We start from the raw sequence: 25,010 nt of genomic DNA, 5'->3' as shown, positions 1-25,010 counted from the left end.
TGACCCATCCGGGGTTGATTAATTCCCGGACTGCATCCCAGCAGCACCAATTCACGGGCTCGCCCTCTTTATCCAAAGCCAGCGTGTGGCTTTCTCTGCGGCTTCTGTAATGGAGCGTATGGCTCCCCGCTTAGCAGCTCCTGTCACTCCTAGCCCTGCCAGAGCTTTGCAGGTTGAGCGTCCAGCAAACCCACGGCATCCCACCTCAATAGGTTCACAGAAGGCACGCCAGCCCCGACTTCTGCACTCCATCACCAGGTCTAGGTATTTAGCCTGCTTTCTTGCATGTGCCTCCACCATGTGTTCTTCCCATGGCACAGTGAGCTCCCACAGGATCACCTGCTTGGTTGTATCTGAGTAGATGATCAGGTCTGGGCGCAATCTTGTCTGGGCGATGTGTTCAGGGTCCTTAAGTTGTTTTCCCAGATCCACTCTAAGCTTCCAATCTGGTGCTGTTGACAGCAAGCCTGACTTGTACTTTGGTTGCACATGGGGCTTTTCTCCAGCCCTCAGGAAAGCGATGTTGGTCTTCCTTGGGCAGTGTCTGCTGGACTGAATCGCTGAGGTGACGGCTTCTGCAACTGCCTTGAGCACCTGATCATGGCGCCAACGGTAACGGCCATCGGCCAAAGGGCTGGGGCAGCTGCTGAGGAGGTGTTGAAGTGATCCTCTCCCAGCACACAGTGGGCAGGTAGGTGTTTCACTCTTACCCCAGGTGTACAGGTTTGCAGGGCTTGGCAGTGTGTCGTAGACAGCTTGAACCAGGAAAATGATGCGGCTGACATCAGCCCGCCTGAGGTCTGGCCATGAGATTTTACGCTGCTCGGTCTTCTCCCACCTAGTCCAGGCACCCTGCTGGCTGAGTCCCACCATCTTGCTGGCTCTAACCTCCTCTACACCAGCACACACTTCCTTTTGGAGGAGATGTTGTCGCTCCTTCCCTTTGGCACTGTCCACCTTGCAACCTGGGAAGTATCCCAGGCCTGCTTGCACTCTTGCCACCGTCCCCACAAGGGCCTTCTGCCTGAGCCGTGACTCTGCTGCCTGTAGCTCTCTGGCCGCACTCCACTTCCTGCCTGTCCGGACTTCGATGCCAGCTGTTGCCACCTTGGGGTCCCTGGAGTCCCTGTACTGCATGACCTCCCTTGTCCGGGTCACCACAAATTCTTCTGAGAGGCCACTGAAGGGGAGCTGTAGGGTGTTTGTGGACCCATACAAGGCAGCACTGCTTAGGCTTCTCGGCAATCCGAGCCACCTTCGCAAGTAACTGCTGATCTTCTTTTCCAAAGCTTCCACAGTTGACAAGGAGACATCGTACAGCAGTAGCGGCCACAGCACTCTGGGTAGAATGGCATGTTGGTAGATCCAAGCCTTGAAACGACCTGGCAACCCAGATTTGTCGACCTTGGTGAGCCAGGCACCAAGATCTTCACAGGTCTTGTGGATGGCCGCTGTGTCCTTTAAGCTGCAGTCGAAGAGCTTTCCCAAGCTCTTGACTGGTGCTTCTGACAGGGTCGGAACTGTGGACTCTGCAATCTTGAAGCGGAACTTGTCCAAGACTTTTCCTTTCTTCAGAACCAGGGACCTTGACTTTGATGGCTTGAAGCTCATTCTTGCCCATAAGATAAGCTTCTCAAGACCTTGTAAGATCCACCTGCAGCCAGGGACTGATGATGTTGTAACCGTCAGGTCGTCCATGTAAGCTCTGATTGGTGGCTGCCGCACTCCAGACTTGGTCAGTGGCCCACGACACTCCTGCTCCGCAGATTTCATCACCATGTTCATGGCAAGTGCAAAAAGGGTTACTGAGATTGTGCAGCCTGTTATTATCCCCTTCTCTAGCCTGTGCCACTCGGATGTTATGGACCCAGAGGTAGCCCTCAACTGGAAATTGTTGTAATAATCCAGTATGAGGTTGCTGATTTTATTGGGAACATGGTGTCTGCGGAGAGTCTCCTCAACCAGCTTGTGTGGTATGGACCCATAAGCGTTAACAAGGTCCAGCCACAGGACAACCAGGTCGCCCTTGCCTTCTTTTGCTTCTCTAAGGAGCTGTGTGATGACCCCTGTGTGTTCCATGCAGCCAGATGTTCCAGAGATTCCGCCTTTCTGTACAGAGGTGTCTATGTAATTGTTCTTTAAACAGATCATCGACAGTCGTCGTGACAGGATACTGAAAAATATCTTGCCTTCTGTACTTAGCAGTGAGATGGTCCGAAACTGGCCAAGTTCTTTAGAGTTCTCCTCCTTAGGGATCCACACACCCTCAGCCCATCTCCACTGATTGGCAACTCTTCCTCTACGCCAGACTACTCTCAGGATCTTCCATAACTGCTGAAGGAGTTTCGGACAGCGTTTGTAAACGCTGTATGGTACGCCACTGGGTCCAGGGGCTGAAGCTGATCTTGCTGCCTTTACAACTTCCTGGACCTCTCTCCAGCTGGGCTCTTTTATGTCAAACTCTATAGTTGGTGCGGCTGGGCTAACCAAAGCATTGTTGGGGCCAAGATCCTGGTCTCTTTCTGGGTCGCTCAAGGTGTGGTGAAGGAAGGCGTTCACATCCTCTGCAGAGCACTCCAGCTGGCCGCTGCGCTTGTCACCAAGTAGTTTCCTGGTGAAGCCAAAGGGGTTGGCAATAAAGGATATTTGCTTTTTGGCCCTCTCCTTTGTTCGTCTGCGATGCCACTCTGCTCTGCAGATTGTCAGGAGCTTCTTCATGATGATCTCTCGCAACTCTGCCAAGGGCTGCCATTCCTAATCGCTGGCCATCTTGTGCTGCTTCCTAAGGGATTTCAGCTCTTGGCGCAGCTGCTGGATCTTGGTGGCTCTGCGATTCTTGTTGTAGGGCATCCTGCTGTTCCCTGTCTCAATGAGGCCAAATCTCTCCGAAGCATAGCTCACAATGATGGTCGTCATTGTCTGCAACCATCTGTCACCCTTAGCTGTTGTTTGGACAATCTCACAAACATCGTCGTCGAATTGCTGCCACAGGCTCTTGCTGGTTGCTGGGGGCCATTTGATCCGCTTACGAACTACTCTGCATGGACTTTGGGGAGCCAGTGCGTGGAGGTGCTGAGCTCTGTGGGGTGAGTCCTGGCCCTGCTCCTACTGCATCTCACCAGGCACTAGTCCTGTGCGTTGCACCTGTTTCCCTTTGTCCAAGCATTTCATCCTGGCCTGATGGATTTTGAGGCCCCGCGGATTCTTGCATGTTTTCCCGCAGATACATATTGCATTTATCGTTGTCTTGTCATTTACATGGGTTGTTATCTGAAGGTCCGTCCTGTTGGGGATCTCATCCTCCCCCCCTCTCGGGATCCCCTGGGGGTATGTCTCTGAGACATAGAGTAAAATGCATCATAGCACATACTCTACACACCTTGGCATGTATGAAACATAAATTGCATGACATTTAGACCTTGCAGTGCTGAGATCATAGGGGAGTATAATGTCGTCAGACCTAAAAATACTGCTTCCAAAATCATACTTCACCCATTTGAAGCCCCCCGGTTGAAGATATAGTTAAATGCATCACAGAACATACTCTACACACCTTGACATGTATGAAACACAAATTGCATGACATTTAGATCTTGCAGTGCTGAGATCATAGGGGTGTATAATTTCATCAGGCTTAAAAATACTGCTTCCAAAATCATACTTCACCCATTTGAAGCCCCCCGGTTGAAGATATAGTTAAATGCATCACAGAACATACTCTACACACCATGACTTGGATGAAACATAAATTGCATTACATTCAGACCTTGCAGTGCTGAGATCATAGGGGGAGTATAATTTAGAAAGGCTTAAAAATAATGCTGCCATTATTATACTCCCCCAGTTGAAGCCCCCAGTTAAAGATATAGTAAAATGCATCACAGGACAAACTCTACACACCATGACATGGATGAAACATAAATTGCATTACATTTAGACCTTGCAGTGCTGAGATCATAGAGGAAGTATAATTTCGGAAGACCTAAAAATAATGCTGCCAAAATTATACTCCCCCAGTTGAAGCCCCCTGTTAAAGATATAGTAAAATGCATCACAGAACATACTCTACACACCTTGACATGTATGAAACATAAATTGTATGACATTCAGACCTTACAGTGCTGAGATCATGGGAGTATATAATTTTGTCAGGCTTAAAAATACTGCTTTCAAAATCATACTCCACCCATTTGAAGCCCCCCGGTTTAAGATATAGTAAAATGCATCACAGCACATTCTCTACACACCATGACATGGATGAAACATAAATTGCATGAGATTCAGACATTGCAGTGCTGAGATCATAGGGGGAGTATATAATCAGCAGGCGTAAAAAAGTAATGCTGCCAAAATTATACTCCCCCTATTTGAAGCCCCCCTGTTGAAGATATAGTAAAATGCATCACAAGACATACTCTACACACCATGACCTGTATGAAACAAAAATTGCATTACATTTAGACCTTGAAGTGCTGAGATCGTAGAGGAAGTATAATTTCGGCAGACCTAAAAATAGTGCTGCCAAAATTATACTCCCCCCATTAGAAGACCCCTGCTAAAGATATAATAAAATGCATCACAGGACAAATTCTACACACCCTCACATGGATGAAACATAAATTGCATGACATTCAGACTTTGACTGGGCAGAGAAGAAGAAAGAGGGGGAGCGAACTCAGAGTATTTGGGATGGAGTTCGGGGCAGCTTCGCAGTAAAGCGTGAAGCCGAAGCCCCCCCTCTCATGAGGAGAAACATTAGAAGAGAATAAAATTAAAGAAGGAGGAAGATGGGGAGGAGGTGGGTGCGAGGTTTGTTCAATGAGTAGGTAGAGAGGAAGTGACGGTTTAAATAGGGATGGAAGTGGGAGGAGTGAGGGCGTGGATCACTCCCAAAACTTAGTTATGACACATAACTCCACTTTGCTAGTATTGACCCACGCCCTTGACTGGGCAGAGAAGAAGAAAGAGGGGGAGCGAACTCAGAGTATTTGGGATGGAGTTCGGGGCAGCTTCGCAGTAAAGCGTGAAGCCGAAGCCCCAAAAATTAAATCAGAACTTTCGACCACTGCTAGGATTTAAGAAGCAACTGAGTGTTGGAAGTCCGACCTTGTAGTCTTTGAGAAAGCCAGAGGATGAACCGATGCATGGGGAAGGCAGTGTGGAAGTCAAAGGAAAGAAAGGTAGGGAATAATTAAGTAAGGTATTTGAAGGTGCTGCCAGCCTATTCGAGTATAGGAATGTATGAGGTCCTTGGTGGCAGAAATAGGTTGAAGTGGAAAGGTAGTGTTGAGCGACTTAATGGAATGATGCACGTGTTGTACATGTAGTTTAAAGGCCCCAAAAGCAGCCACCGACCCGCATGCGCAGCAGGAGCGACCTGGTAAGGTAGAAGGGGTGCCCCTGATGGCCCAACAGAAGCGATGGAGTGGGAACACGGAGAGGGAAGATGAGGCGATGGAGTGGAAGACGGGGCAATGTAGTGGGAAGATGGAGTGGGAAGACGGAGTGGGAAGAAGGAGAGGGAAGATTGAGAGGGAAGACGAGGCGATGTAGTGGGAAGATGGAGTGGGAAGACGGAGTGGGAAGACGGGGCGATGGAGTGGGAAGACGGAGAGGGAAGACGGGGCGATGGCGTGGGAAGACGGAGTGGGAAGACGGGGCGATGGAGTGGGAAGACGGAGTGGGAAGATCGAGGCGATGGAATGGGAAGGAGTATGGAAGATGGCAGCAACGGGAGATGGAAAAAGAGTAGGGAGGACAGACAGAATGAGGACAGGAATGGCGGTGGGAAGATGGAGGATGGGAAGGGAGGACAGACGGACTGGTGTTGGGATGATGGAGGATGGGCAGGGAGGACAGACAGACTGGTGTAGCGAAGATGGGTAAGGAGAAGGCGAAGACGAGGGTGGCGGTGACAAAGGTTAGTATGGTGAGGGTGATTGTTACAACGGCAACGAAAGATTGGAATGAAGAGGGCGAGATTATGTCCCAGATGGTGGCGATTATGCGGGCGGTGAAGGTGCAAGCTATGAAGTTGCGGCGATGATGGCGATGACATAGGCAGAGATGGTGGCAATGATGCCGATGGTGGTGAAGATGGCCAAAGTGAGGGCAAGATGATGCCCAAGACGATGGCGGCGAAGGCAAAGAAGATGAAGACGAAGGCGAGAAGATCGCAGCGAAGATGGCGATGACAGACAGAGATGGAGACAATGAGGATGGCCATGAAAACTGTGGCAGAGGTGATGAAGGTGATGCAGGCAGAGATGGTGGCGATGATGACCATGGTGATGAAGATGGCCATAGCGAGGGCAAGGTGATGCCCAAGACAATGGCGATGAAGACGAGGAAGATGAAGACGAAGGCAAGAAGATCGCAGCGATGATGGCGATGACAGACAGAGACAACGACAATGAGGATGGCCATGACAACTGTGTCAGAGATGATGAAGGTGATGCAGGCAGAGATGGTGGCGATGGTGACCATGGTGGCGAAGATGGCCACAGCGAGGGCAAGGTGATGCCCAAGACGATGGCGATGAAGACGAGGAAGATGAAGACGAAGGCGAGAAGATCGCAGCGATGATGATGTCGATGACAGACAGAGACGATGACAATGAGGATGGCCATGACAACTGTGGCAGAGATGATGAAGGTGATGCAGGCAGAGATGGTGGTGATGGTGACCATGGTGGCGAAGATGGCCAAAGCGAGGGCAAGGTGATGCCCAAGACGATGGCGATGAAGATGAGGAAGATGAAGACGAAGGCGAGAAGATCGCAGCGATGATGGCGATGACAGAGACAAAGACAATGAGGATGGCCATGACAACAGTGGCAGAGATGAAGGTGATGCAGGAAGAGACGAATACGCAGGCCAGAAGATGGCGGCAACGGAGATGAAGGCGGTGATGTAGGCAGAGACAATGGCAATGGTGATGAAGACTATGGCGGCGATGAAGGCGATGCAGGCGGAGATGGTGGTGATGACGATGGCGATAAAGAGGGCAATGACGAGAGCGAGATTACGCTCAAGACCATGGCGATGACGAAGGCAATGATGCAGGCGAAGCAGGTGAAAGTGATGAAGATGCCGGCGAGAAGATTGTGGCGATGATGGTGATGTGGGCAAAGATGGAGGTGATTATGACGGTGAAGACCGCCACGAAGATGACGACTACGGTGGTGACGATGGTGATGCAAAGATGGTGGTGATGACGACGATAGTGAAGATGGCCATGCGATGGTGATGGAGGTGAGTATGGTGAGGGTGCCAAGGATCGTGGTGACGACAATGGCACAATACAATAGACAGAGCAGCGATGGTGGCAGAGATATGGGGGCAACGACTACAAGGGTGAAGATGCTGATGGCAAAGATGAATACGATGGTAAGATAATTATAATGATGGCGAGGTTTGTTCAATGAGTAGGTAGAGAGGAAGTGACGGTTTAAATAGGGATGGAAGTGGGAGGAGTGAGGGCGTGGATCACTCCCAAAACTTAGTTATGACACATAACTCCACATAATATCAGCAGGCGTAAAAAATAATGCTGCCAAAATTTTACTCCCTCCAGTTGAGGCCCCCTGTTGAAGATAGGGTTAACTTTATTGAAGGAAAAGAAAAAGAATTGCATCATTTAATTTTGTCTCACTGTCCTTGGTCATAGTCTATAGGTCATAGATAAAAATAATAACAAACTGTTTCACTTTGTTCAAGTTTTAGAAATAAAAACATGATGTGAAATACGGGCAGATTTCAGGATGGGAAATGACATCATCTTCATTCATAAAAATCAGGACTAAGAAAAAAACACCACTATTTGCAAAGACATCTTTCTACACTAGGGGATTATAGATGATCTGAATCAGTATGAACTGATTATCAAAAGTGTCTTTCTGAACCCCACCACACGCTGTTAAAACACTGCAAATCTAGGCAGTCAAATACACCATTACAACCAACAGTGTCAAAACAACAGGGAATGTGTTTGTTTTTTTTTTCAGTTCTTAATACTCCTGCCTGGGTATCCATCTTTATAATCTTTTTTTCACAGCACCATGTATGTAGTCAGCCTGTTTGCTGTGCTCCAGTCACGAAAGCTGCACACTGCACTTGTTAAAATTGATAAGTTGATATGAGATTTTATATTTGGATAAATAAACCTTTATATATATTTAATTGTTTGTTTATTTTAATTTATTTTTCCCCAAAGGTACACAAAGCCCAAAGGTACACAAATGGGCAGTGTGATGTTTTGACCTGTGCTCTGTTGGTAAAATGTCGTTCACATAAATGTTATTTTGACACATACCAGGCTGCAAAAATGGTTTTCTCAAAGTATAACATATTTTTAATGTATACTGCCCCTGCCCTTAGCATGAGGGTGCCAGTGAGAGAGGAGGAGCCTTCAATTGCTGCCACAACCTCCTTCAGTTTTTTCCCAATATTTGGTAACTTTAAGTAAAAAAAAAAAAACAAGAACACGATTAAAGAATTTGTGGATGTCACATAACTTGTTTTTTGTTGAGAGAAAAATAATACATACTGTGGTATGTTACATACCTTTAAGTGCTGACACTATGTCTTCAATGAGCACAGATCTCTTTTTCGTAGGCTGCACAAAGCTCTCTTCACTTTCAGCATCTATTAGACTCTTTAACACAACAAACATTTAAATGTTACAATAAACTTAGTAATGAACTATGTTATAACATATTTGCCTTTGTAAGAGTGTGAGCAACCTACCACAACAAATTAAAAAGGTTTACAGGAATTTATATTGTGCATTGTGTATAGGATAAACAAAAACAGGATTAAAAAACAAAAATATACATTGCAAACACACAGCAAATTTGCCAGTGTTAAATCAGCAATGTGAGCTTTAAATGTAACTTGATTTACATATTAAATATAGAACACTATTGAAAAAGGTCAGGGCACAGCATTTACCACAAAGAGCACTTTTCCACCAACGTGGAACAGGCTTTGTTCGCGTTCACGCACCAAATGTTGAACCGTTCTGTGCATTTCCACCAACAAAAATAGGGTTTTATAACCCATTGATTGCTTTTGCTTAAAAATGGCCAAAACGGTAAATATAGATGTACAGTATATAAATAGAAAACATTAATCTATTCTAGAAGACCCTGAAGTAAAACTCTGAACATGGAAAATAAAAGTTTCAGTTATGCAGCTCTGTCTTTGAAACCGATGAGCCTTAACATAATTCTAAGATCTGTTCTCTTTCACCATAAACAAAACTATTGATTTTTTTGGTTAGGACTACATTTTTAGCTACACACTTAGAAAAAAGGGTTCTATATAGTACCTAAAAAGGGATCTTTGGCTCGTAACAATAGTGGAACCCTTTTTGGTGCTATATAGCACCCTTTTCAAAGGGTTCTAAATAGCACCCTATGAAAAGGGTTCTATATAGAACCCTTAATGGTGCTATATAGAACACTTTTTAAAGGTGGTGCTATCAGCAAACATGTACTGCCCTTTTCTTGATGTAATACAAATACTATAAAACATAAATATACAATTGTATTGCTTAGAACACAACAAAATAGACAGGTAACGGTATAATCATAGCAAATTATTGCATTTATTGTGTTAATTCATATAAACAATTAATCTTTAGTCAATATATCAAAATTACATTTGTCCATGCAGAAAGTGAGGCTTTTTAATGTTGTGTGAAGTTGAAATGTTTTGTGATGTCCAAAACTCCAGCAGCAGTGCTGTGCTAAGAATAATTAGGAGGACAATAAATAATGCAGACTACAGACTGTATAAAAGTATAAAAGTACAAGGAAATAAAAAGGTAAGGATACTGAAAGAGAGAATTGGATACTTGTGTAAATGTAACAATAAAAAAGCTCATCCTTTTTAAATTCAAGTACTTATGTGCATGACTAAAATCACCAAAAATACAAGGCTAAACTAAACTAAACCATGGCATTTGCCCATTCAATGCATATAGCATCGGTGTGGGGGTGGGGTTAAGTGCAGCATTTATAGTTCTAAAATAAACACATATGGAAATACAACAAACCTGAAATATGCTGGATGTTACACTAAATGTAGCAAAATGATAAACTATTAAATGCATTTAATTAAACAGCAATTAAACTGCTGTGAGAAGTCCTTCATTCTACACAGCTCTTATTTACACAATCTACTCACAGAGAGAATTGAATACTCGTTTCAGTGTAATTGGAAGAAATTTCTCTTCTTTCATTTTAAACACAAATGCTTCAAGGAATGTAAGAGTTTTTTTAAGTCCCTTAGGATACTCCACTCCGAAGACAAAGTAGGTGCTGAACAGTACACAGAGGGCAAGGGAGATGTCTGTGCAGTCTTCCACTATGATTTCCTTGTCCATGGTGACTTTCACCAAACTGTGCTGCAAGGGCACTCCCTCCTTACACCCACTCAGGATAATCTGTGGTGTGACCACCTGGGATGTGCCTGACTACACAAAACAGAAAATTACCATTGCTGTAAAAGAGATAAATACATCAACATGTAACTCATTTGAGTTTTTAAAGAAACTTACTTCCTCAAATGCGAAGAGAAGTGAGGCATCCTCACTGAACAGAGACGGAAGGCACAGGATGGCTGTCTCCAACTGCAGACCTATGATCAATAAAAAATAATTATGGACTCAACACTGTCCACTCACTGCCCACTCTATTAGACACTTCCTATACAGAGGAACAGATGGACTACTACCAGTAATTATAAAACTACATAGTGCTTGTATATGATCAGTTACAAACAAGGGGTGGTCATAGTATTCTGACATGATGTATACCTCATTTGGATATTTACCATGTATATTTATCAAAATCAATCATTGTACAAAATAGTGTAATGCTTTTTTTTAAATTATGGTTGTACTATGATAATTCTTACCTTTTTTTACTGCACCTTCCTGACAGTCTTCAATGGTCTCCAGACATCTCTTTATTATGGTGGAGTGTGACGCTCGCAGTAAAATCATGGGGGCCATTTTGTTTAGCACTAAAGTGACTTGCTTGTCTACATCGATGTGTTGAAGAGCTTTCATTTCCAAAAGCAGCTGTTGGAAGTTCAAGAACAAAGGTGTCAGCATGTAACAAAATGTGTTAATTGCAAACTGACCAAGGCAAAAAAAAACATACGATTTCAGGAAGCCTGAGGCAAGGGAATTCCATCAAAATCTCTCTTGTAGGATGAGAGAGGATATATGTCCTTCGGTACTCTCTTGTCTTTGTCATTTGCTCTTGCAGGAACATCATATCCGGGCGAATTTTCTTTACCTCTTCAGCCATAGTCTTCACAATTTCAGTAATGTTTCTTTCCTCCACACACACTTCTTCTGTTGCAGTAGGACCATTAACCTGAATTAATACATTCACCATAAACTGTCACGATAGACAATAAATAATAGTGAAATGTAAGATCTACACAGATACAGTGCGTGGGTTCTTTTGTACTTACAGGGGTTCTCACTGCATTAAGTGGTATTTGGACAACCTCAGATGTACGTTTTCTGCCAGAACCTGTAATGGAAAACTTTCTTCTCATTCTGGCCACTTCTTCATCACTGACCAAGGGACGTCTTTCCTTTTTAAATTTGTTCTTTAAGGACTCATGCAAAGCATCCTAATAATCAGAAAAATGAGGCACCAACGTAAAGCCATTTACACCAACATCTGCAAAGAAAAAAGTTTATTGTTAAATACTTACATAACCTGATCCAAAGTTCTCTTTCAGGTATGGGTATACAGTTATGAGTGAAGACAACAACTCAACATACTGGTGATGTGTTGGGTACCTTGGATAAGATGCAAAAAATATTATAAATATTACAGAACTTTTAAATTGATGATTTGACCTGGATTATAACATTTACAAATGTTGGCACGTTGTGTATTTAAAAAAAAGTACTTACAAAGTTTTACTAGACAGATGGTCAAAGAGAGCCTGTAGTAGTAGGGTCCTTGTTTTTGACTTCCTTGAGCTTTTGAGTTCATGGTCTCTTCTCTCCAGTGCAGCCAACAACAATGGGGGAAAGGCAATATGAGATGAATCCCGTGCTCTTGAGTCACGTCTTTGTACGTCTACCATCAAAGGTCTACGATAAAATATACAAATGTTACAAAATTATAATTATTTATTTCAGTAGAGTTTGCAGACTTGTAAATAAACAGTGAGAACTGAATTACATTAACACTGGACAAATGTGTGATGCCACTGTACAGTATAGAACTGGGTATCATCAATGATTTATTGAATCGACTTGATTTTAAGAATCTTTTTTTTTTTCACACCTAGTACAGTACAGTATAAATTTTGGCAGAATAGAACTTACCTGTGTGCTTCACTTGTTTTCAGTTTTTCCAGAAGAGACATAAAAACGGCCTGTTTTTTAATTATGGGTATGAGTCTCTCTGCCATTCGCTCTGTGAAAACACCTAAAGTTGCTCCGTCAATCTCATGCTCTAAGGGGAAAAAAAAAAAGTTATATTTATACTTACTGAAGAACATTAAATTTCATAATTTCATACAAATGTCACACTGCTATAGTAAAACTTTAGTCTGTTAACAGTTTTCATAGTCTTTAATATAGCTTTTCATTAGCTAGGTGATTTTAAGGTGATGGTTAACACATTGTCTAAGCAGTATGATATTTATTTAAAAAAAAAAAAATCATAAAATCGCAAAATAATCCAAAATTCAATTTTGCAATGTACTAAATGTGCTAGTTCTGTAGCTTTGCGTGTGCTGACTACTCAGTTTGGCTAGTCTGTATGTACTTCAGTGCAAGTGTCTTTTACTTAAGATTAAGTTATTTCTCACAGGACGATGATGCAGGGTGATGTAAAGGTCATCCTTCTCATCAGCGTAACAGTCAAGGGGATGATAGTCCACTTCTTCACCAGGGTTCACAACCATCCAATGGGTAGTTGACTTCACACCATAGGCATGTAAATGTTCTGAATAGTGAGAACTTTGGTAAATCCTACCACACAATTTCCACTCCTCATGAAACTTGATTATGTAAATCAGTTTCAAAAAAACTGGAATCTCCTCTGCATGCAAAAGGTCCAGAATGTAGAAATCACCGACTTTGTATTGGACTCTGTCATGCTCCAATTGTTTCGCTTTCCACACAGATTCTGCTAAGTTTGCAGAATCACTTGCAACAATTTCCATTAGTGGAGCCGGGAGTGCTCTTAGAGGTATTTTGGTCACATTATCTGGAACTACTTCTGAATTGGTGGTACTAGACTGGGACTCCCAACACTGTCTCATTTGGTAGCGCTTTGCAAGAGTTTTAGCAATATTTTGGTAGTTGTTGACTACAGATGAGAGTCGTTTGAAATACAGGTGCTTTGCCTCATATCGAAGACACCAGTGTGCCCTCAGAGGTCCAAAATTCTCTATCAGTCGTGGATAGTGAACCAAGTAATGGATCTTTGGTATGAAATCATCTGGAAACGATCTTTGAAAACTTGTCAGAAAGTCTGTTATTAGAGCCGTCAGAGGACTTAGCCAACTTGTTTTTATGACCGGTGCAAGAAGGATGTCACATACTGATCGCAATAAAAGATAGAGATCCCAGTGGGTATTCCGTTTAGGAACAAAGTTTCCTATTAGAAAAGGAAGAAGACGAAACAATACAAGCTTTTCAACAGCTTTTCCTTGAATTCCACTTCCCTGCAGGACTGTCTGTCTCAAAAACACTGGCTTGTGTGTAACATCATTTTGTCCAAAAGGGAACTCTTGTAGTCGTTCATTCAACTGCTGAATCGTGATAAGTTTATCACTGTTGAGTTTCTTTAAGACTAGCCGTGTAACATGTGGAATTACACCCTCTAAAACATCGTGCATGAGGTCTGGTGGAAAAGATTCAGTCACCTCAAAATGAGGAATTTTTTCAAATGGACAATGTCCAGCAACACCATAGAGACTTTTTGAATTTTCAACTGCTAAATGGCTTTTGTGATCATCAGAGGTCCGACGAATGCAAGACGCCTCATCAATTGCATTATGCATGTTGTCATGATGGCACATACAGAATCGACAAATAAAGCCATGACTAAAACATGTATTGAAACCAGCAAGAGAATGGGCAGAGAGGTTGTCAGCTGAAATGGAAAAAAGCACTCCTTTGAAAACATGAGTTTGGTCATCAACACTGACTGATATTCCCTTCAATTGCAGCTCTATGAGATCACAGATGAGCGGCTGAAGAATGGGCTCATAGCCATATTTCTGTAACAGCTTGTTTCGGACTAAAACAGCGACGTGTATGTTCTTAAGTTGTGAGCGGTACTTCAGAGGTAGATTTCCAACCACAAAATAAAAACAGGCTATCTTATGAATCAGTTTTTTTGAACCAAGTGTATTCAAAATGTCAAACTCATCTGTGTACAATTGCAGTGTCAACAACTTGTCAGACTTGTTGCAACCAAGCAGCGCTTGTTTCTTCTTAAAAAAAGACCCATCAGTGAAATCGGTTAATGCCGCTCCATCAGAAACTCTCTTCTCCTGTACAAAGAAAAACACTTCTTTTCTGTTTAAAATATGACTTAGAACTTCCAAAATAGGTATGTATTGAAAAGTGTCCTTTTTCCCGCTCTGGTCAGTTCCAAGAATGTACTCAACAGGTTGAACCAATCCAAACTCTTTTATGCAATATCGTTCAAACTGATAGTCTGATGTAACATGCTCAAAGCACTTTCCAAATAAATTGTCTTCAATTAGGACTTTAAGATCTGAACGTCTTTCAAGCTCTGTGTGCTCTTCTTGAAGACAAGTCTTTAGCAGAGCTCGATACTGTTCATTGAACAACTCGATTAAACTTTTAACCTCCTGTGAAATACTTTGGGTAACAGTCTTAGGAATTATGTGTTTTTCTTGCAGCTTTAAACAAAACAGGCCAAAGTGTTTCTGGACATTTTCTGTAAAATGGCTTAATTTATCAGACAGCAATTCTGTATGGACAATTTCATCACAATCTTCCTCAACATCTTCAATTTCATACTGCAGCTTGTGCTCTTCATCCAAGTTCCTTTTGACTGATTTATGTTTGCGGAAAATATGAACCTTGAAAGAACTTATTTTCTTGTAAACATTAGGGCATCCATTGTCAAGTCCGCATCTGACAGAGAAGTTAGGTTCATTCTCATGAAAATACTGTAAATGTCTTAAATATTTTGATAATGAATATTTCTTAACAGAGCAACTGGGACAATAGTACATGGACCAGGGTGTTCCTTTAGAATCTAGTTAATGAGGTGGATCTCACCCATAAAAACATTAGAGAATTCTCCCAAATTGTTTCTCTCTAGCCACTGGCATACTTCAGCAGGTTTCCAGGATATGTAGTCACTCATTGTCTAGAAACAGAGAAAAAAAGAAGAAAAAAGAAAACATAAAATGACTGAAATTGCCATTTTGTTTATTGTCAGGCTCACGCAAATTATGTTTTTAGTCATATTCAGAGAAAAAATATTCTAAAACCCTTACTGTACAAACAAAAACTAAAAATACTATGACATTAACCAAACATCAATTCTTTCATACATCTTGGAAAGTAAAACTACTGAGCCCCTAAAGGGACGTGGTGTATTTTTTTTTTTTTACATAGAAAGTGGTGAGCACCGCTTACTAAGTCGTGAGCACCACATACTAAGTCGTGAGCACGACTTACTAAGTCGTGAGCACCACATACTAACTCGTGAGCACCAGATAACGGTAGCTAGCAAGCTATAGTTTAAACTGGCATATGTTCCACAGTGTAATGTGATTAACTAGCTAGCTTAGCTAATGTTATCTATATTTCATTGTGAAATGTTTTAGCTAACGATAGCCAGCTAACTCTTATTAGATGTGCACAGAAAGAGCTTTTGGGCGCGGGCACGCGGACACACACACACACACACAATCCAGTTATCAAAATCATATTTATTTAGCTGCCATGTGTGATCAAATGTAGGCTGCTTTTACAAAGATCTAGCTTGCTAACCTATTGCTAGCTAATTTAGCTTAGCTTTAAGGCTTTCATTGCTCTCTGTACAATATATGGTAGGCTTGGGTTAAAGTAGCCGCTGTGTTTGGTGTTTGGTGTGTGTGTGTGTGTGTGTGTGTGCCCAAAAGCTTTTCTGTGCACATCCTATAAGAGTAAGCTGGCTAACGTTAGTTAACATTTCCCACTGAAAAAAAAGTAGTTACCATTAGCTAACATAGCTAATGTTAGCTAATACATTCCCCACTGAAATAAAGTAGTTACCATTAGCTAACGTTAGCTAAAACATTTCACGATGAAATATGGATAACATTAGCTAACCTAGCTAGTTAATCACATTACACTGTGGAAAAATGTGGCCAGTTTAAACTATAGCTTGCTAGCTACCATTATCTGGTGCTCACGACTTAGCAAGTGGTGCTCACGACTTAGTAAGTGGTGCTCACCACTTAGTAAGCAGTACTCACCACTTTCTACGTAAAAAAAAAAAAAAAATACACCACGTCCCTTTAGGGGCTCCGTATAAAACACTGACTACTGCTAAAAAGAAACTATTTTACATTTGATATCTTCACTGAAACAAAACATACTTACCATTGTAATTAATACAATTATTTTTAGCTTTTTAGACTTTTGAAACACAACAAAAATCCAAAAATCCTTTGCTAGCCTAATAAACATATTTTCTCAACTAGCTAACTAGCTAGCTAGGTTATCTACCAAGCTAGCTCGCTAAAAATCCAATGGTAGTGACTATATTTAACAGCAACTCCATGCGACATAACATTAATTTTGCTTTGTTACATCTATTCTTTATATAGTTTATTGTAATTATGTGTAAAAACCTTGTTTGCTATGTAGCTGGCTAGCTAGCTACACAGGTAGGTTAGCTAAGAGGTCTGACAACTAAGAAGCTAGTCTAGCTACATCTAAATACTTGCCTAGCAACTGCATAGTTAGCTAGCTAGCTAGCTAGCTAGCGTAAGCTAACGTTGGTTAGCTGTCGTCAAGTCAAACTAAAGAAATAAAATAAATCGTTATCTAATTATTTCACTGTTTGAGAACGTAACTAGCCATTCTCACATGAATGTTTACCCGTGAAGTGTAGCCGCTGGTTCAAAACCTTGTGATTAAACGACTGCTTGTGTGACACGTTAATACTGTAGACTTACCTCAGAGTGAAGAAAGAAGGCCAGTGGCACGAGCTGTGGCGCTGGTTAACCTGCACTGCCGCTGAGAGAGAGAGTATCCGCGCGCCATTAGAGAGAAACTGATTCAGAACAGCTAACTGATTCTTAAAAGAGTTGACTCCGTTAAGCACAGTGGCAGGCTTAACCTGTCATGAATCAATGGGGAGGAATATTCTCTTTTACTGCAGTTTCAGTCTCCCTGCTCTTTTTTAAAGCTGCTAAAGACACTAATATTTAATATAAAAATGTGTTCTGAAGCTTAAAAAAGTTTTTTTTCTGAAAAAATCTAAATTATACATTATAATCTTAAATTATTCTCTTGACACAATAGTTTTAGCTATTATAAACCACACAATTACAAAACACTAGTAATAATAACACTAATAATAATAATAAGAAGAAGAAGAAGAATTAATAATAATAATAATAATAATAATAATAATAATAATAATAATAATAATAATAATAATAATAATAATTATTATTATTATTATTATTGAAGTTATTATTGATATTGTGTTGTGTATAATAAACACACATGCTCATAATTATACAATAGCACACAACAATAACAACAACCATAAAATAATTTTGTTAAACTAAATTATTATTATTTGTATTTTATTTTTTACATTATTATTATATTTAGTAATAATAAAAAAACTAAATCTAAACCAAAACATACATGACCACCACAGTTAGTACTTGCACAATTTGAATAATGCACATACAAAGAACCCCTTACTGAACCCCAAAGAACCCGTAAGGCATTCAAAGGGTTCTTTGAGTGTTAATGGTTCTATGTAGAACCATTACCTTCACCAAAGAACCTTTGAAGAACCCTTTTTTTTAAGAGTGTACTACTGCTGAAACTCACAATTTCCAGTGACTTATTTATGGTTGTGAATTCCAGGCCAACAACAGTGGAGGGGCTGTGTTGGGATCAGGCCTTTTCTCTTCCTGAGATCTTCTTTAAGAGCCTCAACCATGTGATTTTGTGCCTTCTTTGACAGTGTGTGAGCACAACATTAAATAAAAAATGTAAAAATGTTAAACTTAGAGACACTCACAATCACAGAAATCGAAAGAGTACGATCTTGCACGATCAACATTGTTTCTGTGGTCAGAAAACTACTAGTAATAAATCTGTGGAGGAATGACAGTAATAGTCTACAATATGTAATTATACAGCTGATGTATAATGGGGACTAACCGCATTGTAGGCCTGAGCAAAAAAGGTGATGTAATTGATGATGACCAACAAGTAACCTGATGAAGGTGATAATCCTAAATTTGGAAAATTCCCAGAGAACTACAAAGGAAGCAACAAGATGCCATAAACCTAGAGTAATGCAGATGTTTGCAGTATAATTTGATAAATGCCAGGATAACAAGGTTTTGAAAGATGGTGAACACCGTATTATACTATTTATTTATAATATATTTCTATTGCATTTTCTATTGTTTTTCTTCTTTGTTCTGCTTTTAATCTTCATGTTCAAAAATATCTGTTGAAAGATACTACATTTTATTAACTTATTGTTACATATATAATAAATATTACAATATTAGAAAGTTTTATTACCCTCTAATAATGCGAGATACATGTCACTATTGGGAAAATGTGTATGATTTTATTAGGCTATACTATGTCTTGGAGTATACAATATATACACATAAATTTATACATAATCTATCTTGCCAGTTTTGTACGTAAACAGTTATTTTAAATCATGTATTGCACTTTGGAACTGCTATATTCATTCAGACTACAAAAAGACACTGAGAATTGAATCTAATGAAGCTTTGCACTGCACTGCACAGCCTCTGCTAGGTTGCTGTCTAGGTTATCTCACTAGCTAGTTAGCTAGTTAGTTAGCAAACTAACGTTCGTAGTGGTAAGCTAGCTAACTAGTTAACTTACATTCACATTCGTAGCTTAACGTTAAAACTATGGTCTAATATGGTTTTATCGCCATTTACATTAGGTAAGATAACATGTTCTGAACTCTGTGCTACTTATTTACTAGTCCACCATCAGATATCGTTTTCAAAAGTCGTTCACCAGCCCTTACCCAGCCACTGCGCCCTACTAATAAGACCCCTGCTCATTCAGCGCAGCTCTCCGCAGCCTTCAGCTGCTCCGCCTCACCCAGACCGAGGCTGCGCTCTAACTGGCTGATTACATTTTAAACTGCGAGCGCGAAGCCTTTAACCAGAACTCTTCAAACCTGCAGTCTTTCCTGTCCTGTACAATCCACAGCCAGAGGCACAGCGATATGTTTTAATGATGCTACAAATTTAAAATGCATAAATTAGAGGTAACAATTAACTAGGAAAATTCTCATACAAAGATCACAATGATCAGAAACCATAGCTTAGTAGCTGAACTGTAGGTACAGTTGGACCTTTCACTTTTGAAGATCAAGAACCTATGTTTAATTCTTAACAAATTAAAATATTATTATAATATTATTATAATATTTATATTATATTATAATAAAATTACATTTGGATTTCTGTAATAAATTTAAAGTGAATGTGTTTTATAATATTGTGAAAGTAAATAGAAGGTGTATTATTTAAGTCCTTTGGCTCTGGAACATCTCCTCGAGATTTGTAATGAACATGCCCCTGGGTTAGTGCCAGAAAGTGTGTACCTGTTTAACAAAGCTTATGTAGAGTATGGTCATTATGAACATAATTTTCACTGCTTCTCACGTTCTATGTACTTGGGGACAAGGGAAAATGTCCAACACCATGTGAAGCATGCCAGTTTGTATTTGATGCAAATACAAATCTTAAAAAATATCACACAGGTGGAGGACCCTATACATTTAGAAAACCAAAACCTGTTCTCAGATCTGAGACAAAACATTATGACCATGCTATGTCAGTTACTCCAGAACAGCCATTCATGGGGTGAAAGGCCCATCGGTATTGATGGGGTTAAAAAACGTTTCAGATGATTGGTGTACCAACATAGTTTTTGTCTTGGTGTGACTGGACAGAAGGTGAATATGTGGCTTGATTCAATAAATCACAGCAAAATGTACACCTGCATTCAATGTACACCTGCTGACACACATTGCAGCCAGCGTAAAGAAATGGGGTCCTTTCTGGGCAACTTAAAAAAAAAAATAATCAAATGGCACTCTAGTGAAGTACTGCAATGGAACTACACATGTGCCTGTCCAGATTGTAAAGAGATTCCTCAGGTGGAATAGTCTATCTAAAAGGGGAGAAAAGTGCATAAAGAATGCAACCAATGACATCAAAGATCTCTTCTCTCAGCTTCAGAACAGCAATTATTTCAATACCAAATCAGAATACCCGAGTGGAAATGTAAGGAGGTTTGGTACTGCTTCAAACTGAGCGTCTTTATAATACAACCTAGCCACTAAAGCCTTTAATGATGATCCAGTATTAAAGTCATTTCCTTGGAGATTATGTATATTTCCACTCGACAGAAGAGAAATAAATCTATTGAAAAATTGCAAAATGTGTCATGATCAAAAGCAAAAAAAACATATGCCATTCCTCTATCGAATAATGTAGAGAGAGACTGAAAATGTTTTACAGATCCAAAATTTTTGTCACATTTAAAATAAAATTATGGAATCACGTGGAAAGATCCATTGAACAGAGGGCAGTGGTACTGAGGTGGTGCTTTGGGGATGAGGTGGGGTGGTGACCATCTAATACTCTGACATTACTAATGCTCTTCATGCTGAATGCAATTAAAGCTTTCTATAGAGAGTAATGATAGCATGCTAGAATAATTTTTATACCCTTCATTTCTGTAGAAACAAAAAATGAGCAGGTTTCCCAGTAGTTATATTCTATATGAATTAATGCATTTTTTTTTTCATTTTATTTGTCACGTTGAAAAAGACAAAGAATTTGAACACAATAATGAATTGCTTGTTAAAAATGTGTACATATGTCTTTTTATATGTTCAATATTTATGAAAAATTAAATACATTAGAAAATTAACTTTAATTCTGTTTTCTTTCTGTTTATTTTTAAAGTTGGAAGTGTAAAACTACAATAATCAAAACTACAAAACACTTACTTTACACTACAATACTTTAATTTAATGTGAAGATGAATGTAAGAATGTTTTTAACAATACACCGATAAATACATACATACATACAACATAATACATGACAATAATGTACATTTTATTGCCTGAATGTAATAAGAAAGTAACTCGTGTAATTTTATGTGACACTGGAGGCATGTTTGCTTTAGAATGTGAGTGAAGTCCATTCAATTGTTTACGTTGGATTTAAGCATAATATAAATGTTTTCCAAATTGTACCATAGCATAGCGTAAAAGGTATTTTTTAAAATAAAATATGCTTTTTAAATAATATACTTAAAATAGAATGATATGTAAAAACACTTTTGGTTAAATGTGCTTTAGTATGTTTAGATTTAAATGTATTCTCTATCAACACATTAGAGTATAATTTAAGATGTATTACATTAAAATACATTTTATAGAAATACAAAAAAGGTATATTAAAGTAATATATCTTAAATTAAAATTAATATCTTAAAAAAATACTAAATATTCTTTTAGTATTCTTGACCTATTTTAAATATACTCTTAGTGCTCTTAAATGTACTTCGTTTTCACAAAGGAGTGAGAGAGGAGCTCAGCACTATCCGCAAAATGCATTTGGGATAAATTTAAACAGATAAATAGCACATCCTCTCTGTCATCTGGTGTGGCTGATCTAGAAGAAAACTCTGTTACCGAAGATTTCACATTACTACAACAGGTAGGCCTACTACCAGATGTAATTAAACCGCTGTTCACATCTAGCATTCGACAAACACATATCTAATGTTACTAGAACAGCTTTTCTACACCTCAGCACATTAAAGTATAATTTAAGATGTATTACGTTAAAATAAATTTTATAGAAATACAAAAAGATATATTGTATGTGTACTAGGAAATGGAAAATATTTTTTAAATATACTGTTAGTGCTCTTAAATGCACTCCGATATTTACAAAGGAGTGAGAGATTAGCTCAGGCTAAGAAATGCCTTATCCCTGCATGATGTAGAAAAATGAGTGTATATGCCTTCATTACCTCCGACAATTGTATGCGCTACTGTCAGAATGTTCCTGCAGCTAGTTCAAAATGCTGCAGCCAGGATCGTTACTAAAACTAGAACATTTGAACATTTTAGTCCAGTCCTGTAAGCATTGCACTGGCTTCCAGTCAAATTCCGCATAGACTATAAAGTTCTCCTGTGAACGTATAAAGCGTATGGGCTCGCACTTGCGTATTTGCGAGACCGCATCACTGCGAGACCCCATAACTGCGATCACTTAGATCACAAGGTGCTGGTTTCTTATAGTTCCCAGAATTTAGGAGAGCTCTGCAGGAGAAAGAGCTTTCTCTTATAAAGCACACCAATTCTGGAATAATCTCCCCGAATATGTTCGGTACTTACACACAGTGTCAATCGTTAAGTCTAGATTAAACAATTACTTGTTTAGTTTAGCTTTTGGTAATTAATGTTTTTCTCTTTAGATACGGTTGCAGATCCAGGTGTTCGTGGATATAGGGAATTGTGGTAAACTGAGATGCTGGTGCTGTTGTTCGCTCACTGCACGCGATCATTCAGGTTTGTGAATGGTGGAGTGGGTGGATGCCGGGGTTTCAGGGTGCCTCCGTGTCTATGCTACCTTCTGGCTCGCTCCCTTTAGGTAGGCTGTTTTATTCAGATCTGCCGGAGTCATTAGCCACACTCTGATAATGTTTTACACAAATCCAGGAAAAACGAAATACATATCTCTGCTTTCCTCCGAGTCACTGACTGCCCACCTGTCTGACCCGATACCGAGGGATGCTGGACCCTCAGGCTTTCATGTCCCCTGTCCGGCCAGACTGATGGAAGTTTCTGAAGTCAGCCTTTTTCATCACCTACCACAGATCAGCTGCTCATCTTACAGATTACATCCAAGCTTACATTAAATGTAACTGTTTCCGTTAGTGGCGCTGTTATACTCATGTTATACTATAAAACCTATGTGGATGTACAAAGACGTTTTTAGAAGCCGTTTGGCCAGTGGTAAGACGGTCCCCCCTTATATGTGAGTCTAGGTCCTCCCAAGGATTCTTCCTCCTCAAGCACTGAGGGAGTTTTTCCTTATCTCTGCGCTCACTGGGGGTTCTGTATTCTGTACTTTCTATGTTTAATGTTTTGCCTGATTCTTAATCATGTTTCTGTAAAGCTGCTTTGAGACAACATTATTTGTAAATGCGTTTAAATCAAATCAAATACATTTGATATAGAACATGGGGTAGCCTTAAATCGCACCTGTCAAGACACCATTCATCACAATTAAAAGGAAAAGATGGGTTAGCATTTAAATTTCCTTTAAGCTTGTGGGGCTTTAGCCCCGATTAATTTTTGTAATTTGTATTATTAACACAGGCCACTGGCCGTGTGTAAAGGGAAAATTAGCTTGCGGGTTTTGCGGAGCGCAGTGGGCTAGTAGGGACGCCCCCATAGTATATGATGTCTATGGGAAGCTAATAAACTACACATTATAGTGTTAAACATTATATATCAGGATACGCTGATGACACCCAGCTCTACCTCTCAACCAAACCTAATGTTGCACCTTCATCCCTCATTGACTCTCTCGCTGAAATAAAACGTTGGGGCAGTAGTCATTTGAAATCATTTTGGATTCAACACACTTACCACCTGAAGAAGAAGAAGAAGTAGAAAAAAAGAAGAAGTTTGAAAAGTAACTTGACCTGAGAGCTTCTTATTAACATGATGTGATTGACAGTTTGGTGATTGTGAACATTAACTAAGTCTGATCAATACAACTATATACAAAATTACAGTATACATGAAATATTTATTACAGGCTAATTTACTATTCAGCTGCTGCCAGTTTTTTTGAACAGTGATTTAATTTAACATTTTTTTTCAGTAACTTACTGTTAACTATTGTGATTTTATTTCACAGTAAGTAACTTGTCAATTACTGCCAGTTAGCTACTGTGATTTTATTTCACAGTAAGTTACTTGTCAATTACTGCCACTTACTTACTGTAAATTTTACAGTACATTTTACAGTGTAAATGTTCTTTGATTAAATTTGCAATAAAAAAGAACTTTTGTTGATTGGTACCAAATCAAGACTAAGTAAATTTCATAACTTCCACATTCCTGTTGATAACTCCTCCATCTCTCCCTCCCCTCAGGTCAAGAGTGGGTGTCTGGGTGTCATTGTCAAAAGCATACTTTCCTTAGGATCCTATGTCAATAGTTGGTCAGCCTACAAAAAAAAATAATCGTCTTTGTCCTTCTCTTACTGCTCACACTACAACTAATCTGGTCCACAGTCTGGTTACCTCACGTTTCGACTACTGCAACTCTCTTTATTTTGGCCTGCCACAAAAAACACTACATACTGTCATTACCCAGACTCCCTCAATGCATCGTTTAACACCTGTTTTACAACTAACTGGCTTCCTATCCCATTTCGAATGAACTATAAAATACCCCCCCCCCCCCCTCACAATCTTGCCCCTCCTTATCTTTCGTACCTTCTTCACATTGCTACACCTGCTCGTACCTTCAGAACCTCTTCTTCTATTTATCTCACTATTCTTCCTGCCCGTCTTGGGGAGCAGAGCGAGCATTCAACCGCTCTGCTCCCCGGCTCTGAAATTCACTCAAGATAGACCATTGCCACATTTCAAATCCAAACTCAAAATGTATCTGTTTAAAGTTGCTTATGATT

At 40.1% G+C, this 25,010-nt stretch overlaps 1 protein-coding gene and 1 pseudogene across 2 annotated transcripts; both read right to left on the bottom strand.

The window, feature by feature from the left end:
• Positions 1-51: 51 nt before the first annotated feature.
• On the bottom strand, positions 52-2,931 carry LOC125781302 (uncharacterized; annotated as a pseudogene).
• A 6,656-nt stretch (positions 2,932-9,587) lies between these two features.
• Positions 9,588-17,505, bottom strand: LOC125781241 (sterile alpha motif domain-containing protein 3-like). Of its 2 annotated transcripts, XM_049464719.1 has the most exons (10): positions 17,199-17,505; positions 15,307-15,397; positions 12,364-12,493; positions 11,944-12,126; positions 11,739-11,826; positions 11,490-11,654; positions 11,171-11,389; positions 10,923-11,088; positions 10,564-10,643; positions 9,588-10,479 (listed from the first exon to the last, which is right to left on the bottom strand). In XM_049464719.1, the coding sequence occupies exons 2-10, from the start codon at positions 15,392-15,394 to the stop codon at positions 10,183-10,185; spliced, it is 1,416 nt and encodes a 471-aa protein (XP_049320676.1). In that variant the 5' UTR covers positions 15,395-15,397; positions 17,199-17,505; the 3' UTR covers positions 9,588-10,182. The 2 variants fall into 2 exon arrangements, with proteins under 2 accessions (XP_049320676.1, XP_049320677.1); XM_049464720.1 differs by lacking the exons at positions 15,307-15,397; positions 17,199-17,505 and adding an exon at positions 12,852-12,987.
• Positions 17,506-25,010: the final 7,505 nt, after the last annotated feature.

Source organism: Astyanax mexicanus, chromosome 15 (genome assembly GCF_023375975.1).
Source record: "Astyanax mexicanus isolate ESR-SI-001 chromosome 15, AstMex3_surface, whole genome shotgun sequence".
Taxonomy (NCBI): Eukaryota; Metazoa; Chordata; class Actinopteri; order Characiformes; family Acestrorhamphidae; genus Astyanax; species Astyanax mexicanus.
Note: the sequence above shows the minus strand (reverse complement) of the source record. Positions and strands in the feature narration are given on the sequence as shown.

What these genes read in the sequence shown, in the direction of transcription:
- LOC125781241 (XM_049464719.1), bottom strand. Translation starts at nt 15,394, where the DNA reads ATGAGTGACTACATATCCTGGAAACCTGCTGAAGTATGCCAGTGGCTA. An exon ending in CATCTGTCTAGTAAAACTTT is followed by an intron (nt 11,827 to 11,943) that starts GTAAGTACTTTT and finishes ATCTTATCCAAG; the next exon opens with GTACCCAACACATCACCAGT. An exon ending in TTAATGCAGTGAGAACCCCT is followed by an intron (nt 11,390 to 11,489) that starts GTAAGTACAAAA and finishes GTATTAATTCAG; the next exon opens with GTTAATGGTCCTACTGCAAC.